Source organism: Nannobrachium achirus, assembly GCF_963921795.1.
Source record: "Nannobrachium achirus genome assembly, chromosome: 12".
Classification (NCBI taxonomy): Eukaryota; Metazoa; Chordata; class Actinopteri; order Myctophiformes; family Myctophidae; genus Nannobrachium; species Nannobrachium achirus.
In genome coordinates, this window is record NC_137832.1 from 57,441,009 (window position 1) to 57,459,037 (window position 18,029).

General features: G+C 43.1%; 1 protein-coding gene across 1 annotated transcript in view; it reads right to left on the reverse strand.

Moving 5' to 3' along the window:
• Positions 1–18,029, reverse strand: part of LOC308295111 (DNA repair protein XRCC4-like) — an 89,127-nt gene that overhangs the window by 48,963 nt on the left and 22,135 nt on the right. The window contains exons 3-4 of the mRNA XM_080738079.1: positions 17,569–17,623; positions 16,658–16,802 (exon numbers count right to left, since the gene is read on the reverse strand). Coding sequence (XP_080594205.1) covers positions 16,658–16,802; positions 17,569–17,623 — 200 coding nt within the window. The remainder of the gene's footprint in view (positions 1–16,657; positions 16,803–17,568; positions 17,624–18,029) is intronic.

Here is an 18,029-nt window from a genome sequence, read left to right on the forward strand (position 1 = left end):
TACTTAACTCACTTTACGTTTGTCCTTATCTTTTCACAGACAATGTTCCTATTTTACGATCGATCCCCCGGATGATCACGGACAGACGGACACGCACTCACTTTCTCTGCTTCAATGAAAAATAAATAAATAAAACAATCGATTTTGCCAGTCCTAGCCATAGGTATCCACCCCTGAAGTGATGGGAGATCACTTCGCATGGTATCAAACACGTCACACGTGCATATCTCCTTGTATGGACCTTTATGTTCGTGACATCAGCTGTGTTGATGTCTGTCTCTGCGTACTTTCTATGACGCCAGTCTTGTGTGGCGAGTTTTGCAGTGTGGAGCATTCGGCGATAACTCAGGAAACTCGGGTTTGGCAGTAAACAAAATGTAATACTTTTTTCCACCACTGGTCCTGATTCATTCCAACAAGATCAGCCTGAAATCTCTCCCCCTGCCAGGTCTAATGGGACTCTAGCTTGATCAGTGCTTCTCAAACCGTATTGGCTCAGGGCAACCCCGCAAATTGCTTTTTCATCCACGGCACGCCTAAATTACATTGTACTCATAGAACCTTTCATTTATGTCGTCTTACAGTAATGTAACTATATCAATCTAAGATACAATATGTGACAAGAGGAAAACTTGAGAGAGTATCCGTTTTCCATTTTGGACAGATTGAAAAGAACTTTATACTTGATATTTTAAACACTTTGAACCCCAGCAACCCTATTTAATTTTCTGAGTTTTTGGAACATTCTGCAAAAATAGATATGATATTTGTGGCGAGGCGATTTGATTTAGATCGAAAAAGAACGCACCATAAGTAGAGTCCAAAACTCCGTTTTGCTAAGTATCCACAAGTTTCCCAATGAGCTTACTGGGGAAAAGGGTGTGTGTGTGTGTGTGTGTGTGTGTGTGTGTGTGTGTGTGTGTGTGTGTGTGTGTGTGTGTGTGTGTGTTAATTTGTGCTTCACTTCCTCCAGACGGCTGATTCAAATCACTTAACAAGCACCAAGTACCGTAATTGCCGGACTATAAGCCGCGTCTTTTTTCCCATGTTTTGAACCCTGCGGCTTATACAACGGTGCGGCTTGTATAAAGATTTTTACAGCTAAGGGCTAGTTAGTTCGTTTTACAATGCACTTTAACAAGGATTTATATATAGATTTATACAGCTAACGGCCACCAGGTGCGCTCTAGCGGGAAGCAGGAGAGACACCTGCGGCTTATAGTCAGGTGCGGCTTATACATGTAAACATTTCTTTTTTTTCTAAATTTAGCTGGTGCGGCTTATATTCAGGTGCGGCTTATAGTCCAGCAATTACGGTAATCACCATGCAGAGATTCAGGTGTCACAGCAGCAACAGCAACCAGTCAGAATGAAACAGCTAAGAAGAACGGGAAGTGAGGCCCAACTTTTACGCAAGGAATCATGGGACACAGGAAACTTGTGGAAAGAGGGTCTAAGTATTATGCGGCACCCCTGGCACACACTTTGTGAACCACTAAGCTAGATGGACAGTGTTTTACAACAAGGGTCCCAAAACCGGGGCGCCTGCTGGCCTGGTGGTCAAGGCGCATACCACATATTAGGCTATGATGCCTGCTGGCGTTCGTATAATTGGCCCTCAAGAATGCTCATTATAAGGTTTAAGTCTAACTCGCTCTGTATCTCTATGGTGGAATGTGGACAGTTCAGAAACCTGCCTACCAAAACTGCTTACTGACGATGACACTGGTAGGCAGGTTTCTGGACTGTCCACAGCCCTCCTCTAAGACACAGAGTGAGTGTACTCTGTGTAGAAATCGTGTCATCTTATAATGAGCATTAGTGGGTACCAATTACCAGGACATACTGTAGTACTATACCATAAGATACTGTAGGTTGAACATTTGTGAAGCCCCAAATAAATAAAAAATCAAATAACAGATGAACAAGCTCAGAATGTTTTGCATTGTGAGCTTGTACTGTAGATCAGCTATTTTCACTATTTCTAAAAAGGGTCTCTCTATAAGGGGGTCCTCTTGGTCGCACTGGGAGGAGTCCCCCGGGGAAGACCGAGGACCAGATGGGGAGGATTAGATCTCCACGCTGGCCTTGGAACACCTCGGGACCCCCCAGGATGAAGTGGCATTTACTCAAGTAATGTACTTAAGTAAAGATCTGAGGTATTTTTCACATTACTGGAGCATTTCCAAATTTATGTACTTTTACTTCTACTCCACTACATCTCAGAGGCAAATATTATACTTTTTACTCGGCTACAATTATTTGAAAACTTTAGTTACTAGTTACTTTGTAGATTTTGATTATTATTACAAAACATACATGGTTCCACTCCCTATACATTTCGGCCATTTAAAAATAGCCAATCTATAGCCAATCCGCAAGCTCACAATGTGTTGCGATTCTGCAGAATGAGTACTTTCTACTTTTGGTACTTTAAGTATACCAATTCTGTACTTTAAAGCTGGTTGCACACTGCTGCATTTTTTCGTTGCAAAATGGGTTTTTCAGGGCAAGGAGAGAGAGAGATAGAGAGCAAGGGACCCAGTGGTCCGAAAATAAATACGAAACGGGCGGCAGTGTGCAAACGTGATTGACACGACGTGAGGTTGATTTCTTTATTTACGTGCTCCGAAATTCGCTCCTATATTCGGCCCCCAAAAAAACGCAGCGGTGTGCAACAACCTTTAGTCAGATACATTTTGAATTCCAGACTTTTACTTGTAACAGACTATTTCTACATTGCAGTATTGATATTGATACAGAAGTGTAGAATTTGAGTACCTTTACCACCACTGGAATTGTTACCTCCAGACTCCAGATGGGTGGTAGGGGATGGATGGATGGATGGTAGGGATGGGACGATATGAAAATGTCATATTGCGATTTTGTGACAAAAGAAATCGCAAATTACGATATTATCACGATAATCAAAATCCATTATCCTGGGGCGGAACATTTGCCTGTATCAAGTACCTATATTATAAGTACCTTTTACCAATTCTAGAGGGTTTAAGTGGTATCGGATAAGCAGCTCAGCAAATAAAAGGTGAATTGATCCCAGTGCATGACGGAGGACGATATCACGATGAATGAAATCTCCACGATACGATTATCGTGAGTGCTTTTTATCACGATATACGATAATATCGCTTATCGTCCCATCCCTAATGGATGGATGGATGGACTAAAAGGAGTAGGTCAAGGTCACCCAGGACATTTTCTATCAATTACACACCTCATGTAGCCTTGAATTCATGGAGATCTCTTTTACTTTTGTCGCATCCCTGAGCCAATCGTTTGATTACCGCAAGTCTCCTACCGGAGACTCCGCCGGTTATCAAATTAGTCATTTTTTTTGAATGAATTACTCCTTTAAAAGAATGTAAAAATAGTTATGGTTGCATTGGCGGAATGTGGTGTGGCGTGTGCACGTGTGTATATATATATATATATATATATACTGTGTGTGTGTGTGTGTGTGTGTGTGTGTGTGTGTGTGTGTGTGTGTGTGTGTGTGTGTGTGTGTGTGTGTGTGTGTGTGTGTGCGCGTGCACATGCAAGCAGCCACAAGGGCCCACCCATGGAGACAATATAGTTAGTGTTGTCAAGTCCAGTCCAATCCACTATTTAAAACATTAAAAAGAAACAACAGCATTGAACCACCCAGCAGAAATAGAATACAAATGAAAACCACTAACGCACCGAGCAGTACATTAAAATACCTCTGACCCTACATTCTAACCCCAATAAAAGTTCTATTCAACTACACATCGTTGCTTTCCTCCCATCTCCAGAAGTTAACATTTTAGGTTTTTCCGTGAATTAACGCCCTACTTGATCATACCGCAGCCGTGCATCCTGAAGTTGAAGCTGTGTCTGAGTCTAGTCTAAACCAAGCAGTATTTTGACAGTGAATTTCATTTAGTTTAGTCATATTGAAGTCACCTGAAAAGCTTTACCGCTACAGTAGTTTTAGCCTATAGTTTTAGACTAAATCTACTGTTTATTTTGTCAACAAAAAAATATTTTGGCAGGCCTTGGTGGCGTCGTAATGCCAGATTATGGTTGCATGCAACAAAACAAAAAAAAGCTGCAACACTCGAGCGGCACTCAAGCAACACCAACTTGTGAAACAAAAATGACTTGTCTTTTAGTTCTAGTGGATCTCTCCTCCACTAGTCCTTCCCTAATATTTATTTGTTGCCCTCTTCTATTCCCTCCTGATTGGCTACAATGCCTTCTAAAGTTTGTGTATGCAACCTGACGGTCGCTTATATCCTGATTAGGGAGTCTTACTGGTATAGTATATTCTATGTCTTTATATGCCTTGATGAATTGAATACACAGGACCACAATGGAAACAAGCCCTAAGGCCTTTTTTTGTGTTATCCTTTTAGCATTATAGCATAACCGTAGCTCTGTACCTTTAGCAAACTGAAGTATTCAATCAAAAATACACACACCACCATGCAGTGTTCCTCCAAATCCCAAATCCCAAATCGGTACGGTACGTGTAATTGCGGCAAGCAGACACTTGCTGCAAATCGACTCGGTTAAAGAAATCCATCAAAAAGTTAAGAACATTTCATTATCTTGACATTGCAATGTCAAGATAATGAAATGTTCTTAACTTTTAAGCCTTCTCTGACATTCTGTATTTGTTAAATACAGAAATATTGCAGATATGTTGCCCGACGAAGGAGCTGCGAACCCGGTGGTATTGTGTGATTGTGGAGACCACAGGACTGGATTGGAAGCAGGCCTGTGTGGACCCTTAACCCATACAAACCGGGAAAGCATCTGTGCCATTAGATTTAATATAAATTAGAGTAGTTGTCGGGTGGAAACCTTGTATGTCCAAAACTGTGAAAATAGCAGAACTACGAGTGCGAGGCGGTGTGTGCTTGTATATCTGCTATTTTCACTAGTTTTGTGCGACAGCCTTGTGTGATGAAGCAGGGCTTTACTTTAAGAAAAAACATACTAATTTGAAACTTGGAAATACACGGTTATATATCGTCACTGAAAGTTCAGTAAATATTTAGGGTGCCCGCTGGCCTACTGGTCCAGGCCCACTGGTCCAGGCCCATACCACTTAGGCTGTGACACAAAGGCACGGATGCCTGGCGGCGTCACCGGTTCAATTCCCGATCCGGACGACCTTTGCCGCATGTCGCTCCCCATCTCTCCCCCCATTTCCAGTCAGTCTACTGTCCTATCAAATAAAGGCATAAAAAAGCCCCCCAAAAAAAAATCCTAATTGAAACAGACATTCTCTCAAGTTTTCCTTGTGACATGCTGTATCTTAGGGGCAAAGATTTACATATTTACATACCGTAATATGACGTGAACGTTAGTTGCTATAAAGTAACATGTCATTCAAAAATACTAATAATGTATGTAGTGAAAAAGGAGATAAGAGGTTTCTGCCCCGACAGCGACGATATCGAACTGGGGATCCTTGGAATAAAAAAATAAAAAAAGACAAAAGGTCGAGGAGCACTGGTGTAGATATATTGCCCTGCACTAAAAGCTCCAGGGCTTTTGGTGAGATTGTGTGCTTGTTCAGACCACAGGATTGCGGCAGTTTTTTATGTTTTGTTTTTCATGATGACTGATACATGTACTTCCACCTCTCCTGGGACAGGCTGCAGTCCTCTCAGCATGGGGGCATTTAGCGTTTGCAAAAAGAAAAACCTTGCAGTTCTCACAGTGTTGACCAATTCTCATCAAATCCCCCCTCATCCTCCCATTCCTTAAGCGTGTAATTTTATGTCTGTCTGAGTGTGTGTGTGTGTGTGTGTGTGTGTGTGTGTGTGTGTGTGTGTGTGTGTGTGTGTGTGTGTGTGTGTGTGTGTGTGCGCAAGCCGGAGCAACTAAAACCGGTGAGGCTAACCCATTCCTGACCTACAGCGACGCGAGCGAGAAAAAAGGATTAAAAAGGGATTAACAAATGGTTTCAATCATCAGCTGTGCTGCTGTCTGACTGACCTCCCGCGAACCACGGCAGCGATGTGCGCGCGCAGCGGGAAAAGAAACAAATTTGCTTGCTGGTGCCTTCTCTGGTTGAGCAGTTTTCACACTTGGTCAGCGTCCTACCACCAACTCTTTGTTGTATTATTGTTATTATTGAATTGGTTGAAATTGGCGCAGTACTGTACTTTGCAGTGAAAACCCATGACGTCTCATTTACATAACTATTCTGCAAGCAATTAAGACTGGGAAGAGCATCTGTGTTATTTTAGATTTGAGCTAAAAAGCATAATATATATTTATAGACGGTAAGCGCATGCATAAAGTGAGTGGCAAATCGAGTGGCAAAGTGGGATTAATGTTGTTTAACGTGGTTTAATGCAATCAGATAGGACTTTTCTGTTTGGATGTATGGGCGGTCATGATTATACTTGGAGGAAGATTTCTCTTTTCAAAAACATCTACAGAAATTGTTAAAATTATGTTTTTATGTGACCACAACCACCTGTTCATTAAGTATGCCTGGTTATCAGGGGGGAGGTGACCCAGCTGAAGTTAGCCACACCCACAGTGTGGCTGGGGAGGGGATGGTTTTATGACATCTGACATCACTGATACTGCCGCCTGTACTGCACATGCGTCTCCGCAATGGTAACAGCCACATGTTGAAACAATGCCCAAATTTGGAGATGAATGACATCACTGATACCGCTGCCATGGTAACAGCCACATGCTCATTACTTCTGAGACTCCTACATTCAATCCCTCATATGCAAACAGTGACCACATTTAGAGATGACTATCATCACTTACTGACATCAGTCAGCCCACATTTGGAGATGACTGACTTCACTGATACTAAACAGTGCCCAAATTTGGAGATGACTTCATTACAGACCACTGATACTATACTACATGGTAACAGCCGCATGCTGAAACAATTCCCAAATAATGTCTGTCTGAAACAAGTGCCCAATGTTTGACAACACAGACTGACATCACTACAGTGCCCGAATTTGGAAATGACAGACTGACCTGGACACGGAACACCATATATGGGCATAAAAGAGAACCAGACAGACAGAGGCAACGCACAGCAAAAATCATTGTCTTTAAATATACTAACATCTTATATAAAAGACAATTGACACAAGTAATCGACACTCTCACTTCTGTTGATTATAGGACAATATGTACTTATATCACAGACATTGGTTGAGAATTAGGAGTGAGGGAGACCTGAATGTTGTGCGCCCGGCCGACTCCCGCACATTTCCATTGCGCTATACCAAACGCCAAATTTGGCAAATTTGGCATAGTGGGTGTGTGCTTTCCCAAACATGTGTGGGTGCCAGGGCATACGAGCGGAGTGGAGCGCGAGTGGTGCGGGGAGCGGAGCGAGCCGTTTTTTAGTTGAGCGTGAGCGAGCGACTTTTATGATGGGTCTGAGCGCCGACCCTCCTCCGCTCCGAGCCGATCCTGTTGGGGCCGCATGTTTCCAACAAAACAGTGGCGAGTGGACAGCTCTCCAAGTCTCCATCAAAGCCAAGGCTCACGTTACCGCAGCCATTTGTGTTGGGAACACACTGGCAAAGGAGAAAGTGTTTCGGACATGGTAGCAAACTACTTTTTTGACTTCGATTTACGACCCTGAGTGGAGCGTGGAGCGAGCGTGGAGCAAGAGATGCGAAAATCAAGTTGAGCGACGGAGCGGCGGGGAGCCGAGCGGCCCGGTGGCCGACCAGAGTGACGAGCGAGTGGGACAAGAGCCCTCTGGAGCCCGGAGCGGCTTTTGTCACCGCTCCACTCCGCTTGTGTGCCCTGGTGGGCGCTACAGCAATTTTAGGGATAACAGAGAACATCATGCCCATGGCCACACCTCCAGGCGCAAATAACGGAATCGGCATTATGACTAGCGGGTAGTGTGGCCGTAAGATACAGTTTGGGGACAGCGCCAGCTGCCTTGTGAATTTACCGCGTAGTAGGTAGCGTGGAAGATAGGGCCCCAAATCTACTAATTGTTGTTGTCGGGTGGAAACAACCCAAAATCGTATTTTTTTTATTATTTTAAAAACGATTTAAAATAGTGAAAATAGCCGATCTACAAACACACAGCGCCTCGCTTGTAGATCAGCTATTTTTACTGGTTTTGTGCGACAGTCTTGTATGATGAAGCAGGGCTTTACTTTTTTTTACTACGAAAAAACATATAGATACAAGGTTTCTGCCCGACAACGACGAAAATAATGGTTAAAAAGACCACCAAGACCTGCAGCCACCCCCGCTTCTCTCTAAAAATAGAAGGAGAAAAAAAAGACCACCAGTCATATTTCTCTAATTATGGGTCTATTTATGGCTCTATTTCATTTTCATCAGCTTCATCCCATCCAAAAAACTTTGTGAAATATGTTTTTCCCATCATTGTGGGATATTGTGTTTTGTAGGCCGGTGACAGCTCTGTATTTATTTAATCCATTGTGTTAGTTTTCCATGAATGATGATGAACCGAAAAATGTCTTGGTGGTTTCAAAACTTTTGAACGGTAGCAGAGTTATTGTGAGCTACTGTGCACACATTGACTAAACGTATTGTTCAATGTTTGTGACACAAACGCAAATGTAACACGACATTGATATGAATGATTACAAACATGATGAAAATGATATGATTATACATTGTAATATCCAAAGGAACGTTTTATTATGATATAATTCTTGGAAAATATCTCTGCATCTGTCAGTCCTTGTCTCCATCTGAGCGTGTGTGCTAAGTCTGCTAACCATTCCGTTAGAAACATAAATGTGAAAAATAAAACATAGGACAATATCAGTCATCAGAACCGGGGACATGTGATTTCAATGACTCGAACATGGAGTTTGAAGTTGCCTTCATGCCTTTACTTGGTCTGACTTTATCCACCCTCCATGCACCCGGCAAGGATTTCAGCCACTCCTGGAAGTTCTCGCGTTTCCGCGAGGCGGGTCTTAACTCAAGCCTGGTGGGTTTAGGAAACACGCCCTGTAGCCTAGAGCTTAGATCGGGCCTAAAAAAATGAGCCCGGCCCAACCCACCCCACAGAACGGCAGCCCGAGCCCGGCCCAAAGCCCGATACATAATTGACAATTGGAGACCGACACAGCCCACAGCCCGACATTATAAACAAGCTTAATTGCTGCAGCAGCCTTTTTTCTCATATGGTGATTTGTTAAGAACAGAGTCCTTTTCCAACTGTCTTTATATAGACCTATATAAGACATTGTAGCAAGTACCGTGCTAATTATGGAACAAATAAACATCGGAGCCTAATTCTTCAATCAATCAAAAAGCCTTGCTGGAAAACACAGCTGACGGCCGCCGCTAAATCAGGCAGCAGGCGCACAGGCTATTATAGCTACAACGTTCACACAACGTCTATTATGATTATTAGGATACAAAAAGTGTCTGTGGACTGTTTCAACAATGTCCTCCGCTCTGCTCTGCTCGACCAGCGCTGGCAGCGCATGCATGCACTGCACACGCCACAGCAGCGAGCAGCGAGCAGCCAGCCACACGCACACACACAGCGCACGCACACACACACTCACGCTCAACTGTCAAGTTGCGAAACAGCGCAGCGGTGCAGCCATAGAGTCATGAGCGCGCAGTTTACACAGTCACAGAGACATCATGATACTGCGCTGCGCTTGCCTACCGGATTATAAAAGCCCGACCCGACCCATAGCCCGTCATATACATGGAAATTTGAGCCCGGCCCAGCCCGCGCCGCGCCGACCCGTCGGGTCCCGTCGGGCTCGGGCTGAATTTCTAAGCTCTACTGTAGCCTACTCCTATCCTGCCTCCTCAAAACCTCTTAAAACCTCTGGAATAAAACGGGACCGAACTTTGCTCTTTACTTTGACCGCCTATTTAGTCTACACCAAATCTCTTTTTGCCAATCTATGAGTGCCAAAAACCTACAAGCTCGCGACACAATGCGTTTAAGCTTGCCCAGCAAGCACGGTCAGGACTGGACCAATCAGTGACGTCTCGATTGGGGCCAGATCAAGTCAAACCATGAATAGTCAGATCTGGCCTAGAATATCACCTGATTTCAACCAACATAAATCCTGCCTACGAAAACGGACATTGTGGATTAATCATAGAGGGTCCGATAAATAGTCATATATGTCCCAGAATATAACCTTACATGCTCATATTTCAACTAACATTACAAACAATAACAATAATCATATAGTCCATATGACGTCCTCCTGGTAATGACGTCAAGATCATCCCCATATAGGCTGTGATCTGGCCTAGATCTGAACGTCACCGGAGTCACCGGAGGACGTTATCATAACGTCATCATGACGTTATTTGGCTTGCAGGGTGTAGATTGTTGACTTATGTTCCCCCTGGCATAGAATATAGGTTCAAGTGGTTTACAGTATAATCAATCAAGATTATCCTCATATCTTTATTGCATTTGTCAAGTTACACAAGCACTACTGAGATCAGAGGTCTGTTTCTCTCTCTCTCCATCTACTCTCTCCCTCTGTGTTACAAAAACATGTTTACATATGCACATGATCAATTGGCATTAAAAAAGAGAGAACATAGCCAGCCAGATCTACCAGTTGTGCTCGAAATTATTCAACCCCCTCTGACAAATGTGTTCATTAGTGTAACCACTGTTCCTTTGACTTACATGTAGAACTTGTAAACTATTCTCAAAACTGTACTTTTTGGAACATTCAGTGCCTTTGCAATTGTTTTATATCCTTTTCCATTTTTGTAAAAAGCAATAATCTCTTCTCTGAACTTTCCTGACCATTCCTTATACTTAGCCATGTTTCTAACTGCTCTATCACAGTCTACAAGTTAACAAACTTCTAGTCAGGCCAGATTGCACATCTGATGCAACTATTTAAGCCCTTGATTAATCGATTGCAGTTGATTACAGATGTTTTCAGGTGTAATTAATAGTTGAATAATTAAAAGTGAAAGTGGCTATTTACATTGTTCTTGTATGATTTATGCATTTCATTCAGTTGTCAGTTTGTGAATTTAGCCAATGAAGCAGATTTGCAGAGGGAGGGGGGTTGAATAATTTTGAGCACAACCGTACAAGCTCAAAATGTGTCGCTTCACACCGCACTTCGAGCTTGCAGACCAGCCATTTTCTATACTTGTGTGTGTCGCTGTAGTATGATCAAGCACCCTGCTTGATCATTCATTTATGAAGAAAACAGAAAAAGTTAAAACATGGAGATTTCTGCCTGACATAAATCTTGAATCAAGCAACCAAAGAAACTGTCTGGGGATGCACACATGTAGAAGCCAGAGTTGAGTAGACGTTAAAATGACCCCGGGACGTGTTTTAAAGTGTTTTGAACCCCTTCTAGTAAAGAAAAGAAAAGAAGAATGGGAGTAGCTCTTCCAGCGGTGATGGAGAATGATGGCCTCTTAAAACAGACATCAGGGTGGAGCTGACATGTAAGTAAGTCATGTCAAACACCTGCTTCACTAGCAGTTTAACAGCTAAAACCCTGCATATTACACATATCATTACCACCGCACGGGTCACCCGTGTAAAATATTAATGCCGGGTTAACTCCCACACCTGTTTAGCCGTCGCCTCTTCCTTTCTTCTCGCAAACCCGAAGGAAACTCACCTCATTTCTTTTTGGTAATTTCTTTTTACCCTCAAATTATCCTTCTGGTAGAAGATAGTGTTTTTTTTTTGTTTCTTTTTTTTTCACCCAACTTCTAAGGTTTCTGAGCACAAAAAAGGAAAAGAGGGAAGAGGGAGGGAGGTTGTCAACGAAGTTGACAGACTGGAATGATAGTTACCTTTTACGTGCAAAACGGTCGGCAGATATTCTTCGATAAATGTCTACCACACACATAGAGCAGCGAATGTTATAGGGGTGGACTAGTGGAGAAGACATCCAGTTTATATGTGGTTACGCTCGGGTGTTGCACTCTGAAAATAGCAGGTCTACAAGCTCATCACGCCTGCGACACCAGCTTGCCGTGCGACTATAAGTATTATCAAGTATAAGGCCAAACATAAATCGTTTCCTAATTGTTAACCTAAATAAATTATAATAATAAAATAACATAAAATGGGCGTGAAACAACCATTTCTCTTGTTAGGACCATGGGCTAATGTTCCTCACAATGTCTGTTTCTGAAACCATACAATACTGGTAAAATAGAAACACAAGTAAGACAGAAACACAAACACACACACACACACACACACACACACACACACACACACACACACACACACACACACACACACACACACACACACAGATAAAGCCAGAGAAACTTCAGCCTAAGTAAAGAGAAAGCCTGTAATTGTGCGTCGTCCGACATTGTCACGTTCGTAAATCAGGTGGTGCTTTTTATGGCCCTTGCGGGCCCTCTTCTCTATAGGCGCAGTCAGTCGGTCCCAGGACCCCCGCTGACCTGTACCTGCGGCCTGAAGGCAGCGCCCACCCCCTCCCACCGAGCTCCAAGAACCACCTGAGAACGACGTGCCCGCCGTCTCCCTTTCTGAACAACAGTACTTAAGCACTTTTCAGCCTGCTGTCCCCTTACGTTGGCCCGTGTCATTATCTGCCTATAAATCCATTACGGGCCGAATGGGGTAGAGATGATCGCATGCCATCGCCTGGGAAAGAACAAACAGAAGGCCCCGGGTTCGATGGTCGAGGTGTATTGCCTGTATGAGCAAGACAGCAAGACACTTAACCTCCTTCGCTCTGGGAAGAGACACTCAGACCCTTGTAAAAGTCTGGATGAGTTGTAAGAGCTTACAGTAAAAAGCGGTGACGTGTTTATTTGTATATTTTTTTACCGTTGTCCTTTTTCCACACGGACATACCTGAAGAATATCGTCGCTGTCGGGCAGAAACATCCTATCTCCATCTCCATATTTTACATTTTTGTATATATATTCTTTTGTAAATGAACACCCTACTTCTGGGGTGGGCAACTTTGATGATGGCGAGGGCCACTATATTTCCACCTTCACTCCAGCGGGCCACATTGCAAATTGCTACGTTCTACTTCGTCATTCTAGTATCTCATACAAAAGAAGCAAAAATAGCCGATCTACAAGCTCAAAACGCATCGCGCTGCGATGCGTTTTGTGCTTGTAGATCGGCTATTTTTGCTTCTTTTGAATTGGAATCCGTAATAATTCTTGTTATTTTTTTAATAGGAATCCTGAAATGTAACATTTTGATTTAATTTCAAACACATTTAGTTATATATTCATGTTAATTTATGAACTTAAATACAAATACATTGGACATAAAAAAAGACATTTTAATACTACTATACTATACCATATAGACTGAAGGCATTAAAGCAGGTTATGTTTGGAATTGTAACAGCTGAAATCAATAATATATCAGTAATTCTGCATTAAACCGCGGGCCGCATTAAGCGAAGGTGGGGGCCGCATGTGGCCCCCGGGCCGCCAGTTGTCCATGTATGCCCTACTTGATCATACTGCTGCCTCACACTAAAGCAGTGGTTCTCAAACTTTGAAATTTGAAGGTCTCCCCTTAACTCTGAAAGTGTACAAATGTGTACACTGTCAGAGTTACAGACTCGTAAGGGTCAATTTAGACCCCAATAAAGGAACTAGAGAGCCCATGAAATCCACTTTGAGAACCACTGCACTAAAGCATCAAAAGTCTCACCTGCAAGCCTTGAGCTTGTCGATCTGCTACTTTTGCTACTTTTGAATCCTGAAAAGTAAAACTTTTGGACATGATGAAAAGAGAGGAAAGAGACGACATGTACAGGGCATGGTGGTCAGAGCACGAAAATGATATGTTAATCTGTCCCTGTCCACCACAAGGCTATAATATTTTTTTATAATTTGCAAAAAATTTACTTTTACTCAACTACAATTATTTGAAAACTTTAGTTACCAGTAAGACTCCCTAATCGGTAGATAAGCGACCGTCACGTCACATACACCAACTTTAGAAGGCAATGGGACAGATCCATGTTGATGACATGACTTTAGAGATACTGTGTACTGCTTTGCATGATTTTAGGGCAAAATCTGTAGGAGCAGTGTCCAAAAATGTGTTTTGCAAAAATAAACTAAACATTTTATACATCTGAAGACTTGTGGGACATTCTGCATAATGTGTACTTTTGGTTACGTAGGCCTATATTTTGATGCCAATTGTTGTTTTACTTTTACTCAAAGTGCTTTATGAATTCCGTACTTTCCCTTGTGACAATGTTGCAGAATTGATACTTTTACTTAAGTAAATTCATGTGAGTACTTTTTCCACCACTGACTGAGGTCCGCGGGTTGATCCTGAAGGGCCGCCAAAGCACAAAAGTCACGCAATAACAGTGACTAAAACTATGATCATGTGAGTTTCCCCAACTGATGAATGATAGCGCTCTGTAAACAGTGGCGTCAAACCAACTAGCGAGAGCGGAGAGCAGAGAGAGAGACAGAGATCTCTTTGGCCAACACTGTTACTTTTCAGGATTCAAATTCAAAAACATAAAATGTAGCACATGCACAAGCTTCAAGCTTGTCTTTACGTTTGGTTGACTCTGCATGAACTAAAAACCTACCCTTTTCACAAAGCTCACAACGCCTCGCAGAGCTTTGTGAAAAGGGTGGTGAAAAGCTATTTTCAGCAAAGAGGTTTGGTATAGAGGGGGAATTTGATGGTATTGATGGTTCAAGTGGTTAAATATCTCAAAACACAAACTGACATGAAATCAAAATACACTGATAATTGTGCTGTCAAACAATGAAATGATATGGAATCTATGAAGTAGTTGTGGTTGTTTCATCTCTCTCTCTCTCTCAACTAAGGGGTCCTTGGTCTGAAAACGTTGAAGACCCCTAGTCTAGCCTACTTGGGTCGCAGGTAATTTGTTTGGTTGCCAATGTAAAGGAGCAATCATTTATGAAAAGAAAACATAATATAGAGATAGGATATTTTTGCTTGACATCGATGCTATGGACACAGGGGTTCACGTGGTTGAAACAACATAGTTATAGTTATCGTCCTTGGCGTGGACGCCGGCCCTTCTTTAGTCATTACCCCCACGGTTCCCAATCGGCTGTAAACCCATGCATTAACCAATCATGGATATAATGACTCTTCGCTGCCCCTTTCCCCTTCATTCCTACCTACCTACCTCCGTGAAAGGTGGAGGGAGGGAGTGGCCCAGCTTGACCAGCTGTCCCCGCACCAGGGGTCAGGTCATGTGTGTCTGTTCCTGTCATAACAGCGGGACACACAACCGTTATCTCTTTAAAACGAGCGGGCCGTAAACCACCAAGACTTCCTTTCTTTTCTAATCTGCTATCTTTTGTTTTTATGTTGGTCAGATGTGTTGATCCTGCCTTGGCCCGAGGGCAACGCAGGGAAGTTCAGGGATCTGAAGAACAGCAGACCCTGAAGGACACGCAGGAATGTCTAACTGGCTGCTGTTTCCACTTGTCCTACAGCGGAAGGTGGAGAGTGACTGAAGTACCTTTAGTACTGATGGTTTGACCGTTAATCTAAAACAGTTTTCTGATCAAACTTAGCTTGCTACAGCAGGGGTCTTCAACGTTTTCAGGCCAAGGACCCCTTAGTTGAGAGAGAGATGACGCAGGGACCCCCACAACCTTTTCATAGATTCCATATAATTTCATTGTTTGACAGCACAATCATCAGAGTATTTTGGACTTGAACCATCAATACATAATAAACTTTGCCTGTCACTCAGTACTTAGTCTGCTCTTTTTCACCCAAAAAAAAAATGCCAAAAAATTGCGGATCTACAATTGTAGATCCGCTATTTTTGGCTAAAGTTCTCAGAATATGGACACTAGGGTTCAAGTGGTTAATATACAAATTAGGAAAAAAAAACTTTCAATCACTCAAAGATTTGGAGGACCTCCTGTAGTAACTCTGAGGACCCCCTAGGGGTCCCGGACCCCCTGTTGAAGACCCCTGTTCTAATCTAAAACAGTTTTCTGATCAAACTTAGCTTGCTACAGTATATCGGTGGTGTTCAAACTTCTTTTCATGTCAAGGACCACCAAAATTATATGTATTTGGCCACAGACTGTTTGGACGATTTTGAGGTACTTTTACTTTACTTGCAGTATGTCCATTTCATGATACTTTATACTTACAACTTAGGCATTTAGCAGAACGACTTGCAATAAACAAGGCAATCGCATACATAGAATGCAGAGAGACAGCCTAGTGCCTAAAGTACAGGTGAACCAAGAACCTAGCATCAGTACTCAAATACTCACAAATACTGTCAAAAAAAATTAATAAAAACATTGTATATTGAAACTACTTCTACTCCTCTCAGAGGCAATTATTGTATTTTGCTTTTTTTTTTAAACGTACCACCAGTTTTGTTTTACCAGATTTATTTTTTTAAATAGCCGATCTACATGCATTGTGAGCTTGTAGATTGCCTATTCTCAGCTAGCCGATGCATAAACGGTCAGTCGATGCATAAACCACTGTCGGGGGTTAAAGCGCTTAAAGTGATGCTATGTGAACACACCCCCACAGGGACCCCGGAACCACACTCTGAGAACCACTGGACTGGTGGAACAACAGCTGTGCATGGCTGGTTGCCCCAGCTGTTCCAGTGGTCTTAACAGCTGGTTTAGTGGCCGTCAACTCACCGAGATGTCTTTGCAGACCTTGCGATAAGACAGACGTGAGCGATCCGGAGTCAGATGAAAAGAATAGCCCGCCTCCTCCCGTTTGGCCAGGCTGCCTCGGCCCGCCCCGCAGCCCGTCAGCGCCGCGCGCAGATCCTCCACGTACCTGCGAAAGGAGCGGAAAGTAACTAAGTACATGTACTCAACTTCGGTACTCGAGTACAATTTTCTGGTACGGAAATGAGCGAGTGGACCCATAACCTGGGGGTCAGGACCCCGATTGGGGTCCCCCATGATTTGGGCGGGGTAGGGGGGTCCCCAGATGACAGTGAGTGAAGTGACAATTTAGACACTTTTGAGACTTGTTTTAATACCTCCAAAACAAAGAAAGAAAAGCAAAAAAACATTGCTGTATCAAAAATATTGTCAAATAATATAAGAAAGAGGCATATATTTTTGAAAATAGATGATCTACAAGTTCAAACCGACTCGCGTTGTGAGCTTGTAGTTCTGATATTTTCTAAATATTCATCTGTAGAACCAAGTCAAACTAAATGTAAATGGCTCAACTTATTTGACGCAGCCAGAAAAGGTTGAGAACCACTGCCGTAAGGTTCCACTTGGTTCCATGTGCACCCTCTCAGAGTTACAGGGGCCATATGGAACCCTCCTCTCCTCCCAGACCCTCACTTGCCCTCTCTTTCTCCCCCAGGGGTCGGCACAGAGGCGATGATTGACAAGCAAAATCCCTCAACAGCGACACCATTCTTTAAGATGGGGGGGTCGACGGTGAAATACATATAATTCTAAGGTTGCTTGACACAGATAAAGAAACAGGTTTTTCAGAGAACCACTAGGACTTGACATATTTAGGTATTTTTCTTAATGGGTTAACAGTAGTGTTTTTACATTGTGGCGGTGCTACTGCCTACCTGTCCCTGTCGATGCCCATGTCACTGATCTCCGTCGCCACCTCGTCTTCTGAAACTGGACACAAAAAAGAAAGGAACAGGCAGCCTTTAAGGATGCAGACGACAGAGACATAAAACATATAAACAGAGAAACCACGGCGTGAGGAATGCCGGCGCGCACGCGAGCGCACATCTGAAGCGACGCAACGCCGTCAGCTGTTCCGGCAGCTGCTGGCGGAAGGCCGAGGGTCCCACTTAGCACGAGTTCAAACGGAAGACCCCCCCTCACACAGACTTGTATCGTTGCTGTCGGCAGGGACCTCTTATCTCCATATTCTAATATATTCGAAAAAGTATAATGTTTCTGAAATATGAGGTTTCTACCCGACAGAGAAGATAGCCCATACATAGGTTTGTATTGATGTACGTGCGAGGATATTACATTTTAGGAGAGCATCGGAAAGAGCTGAAAAGCAGCCGAA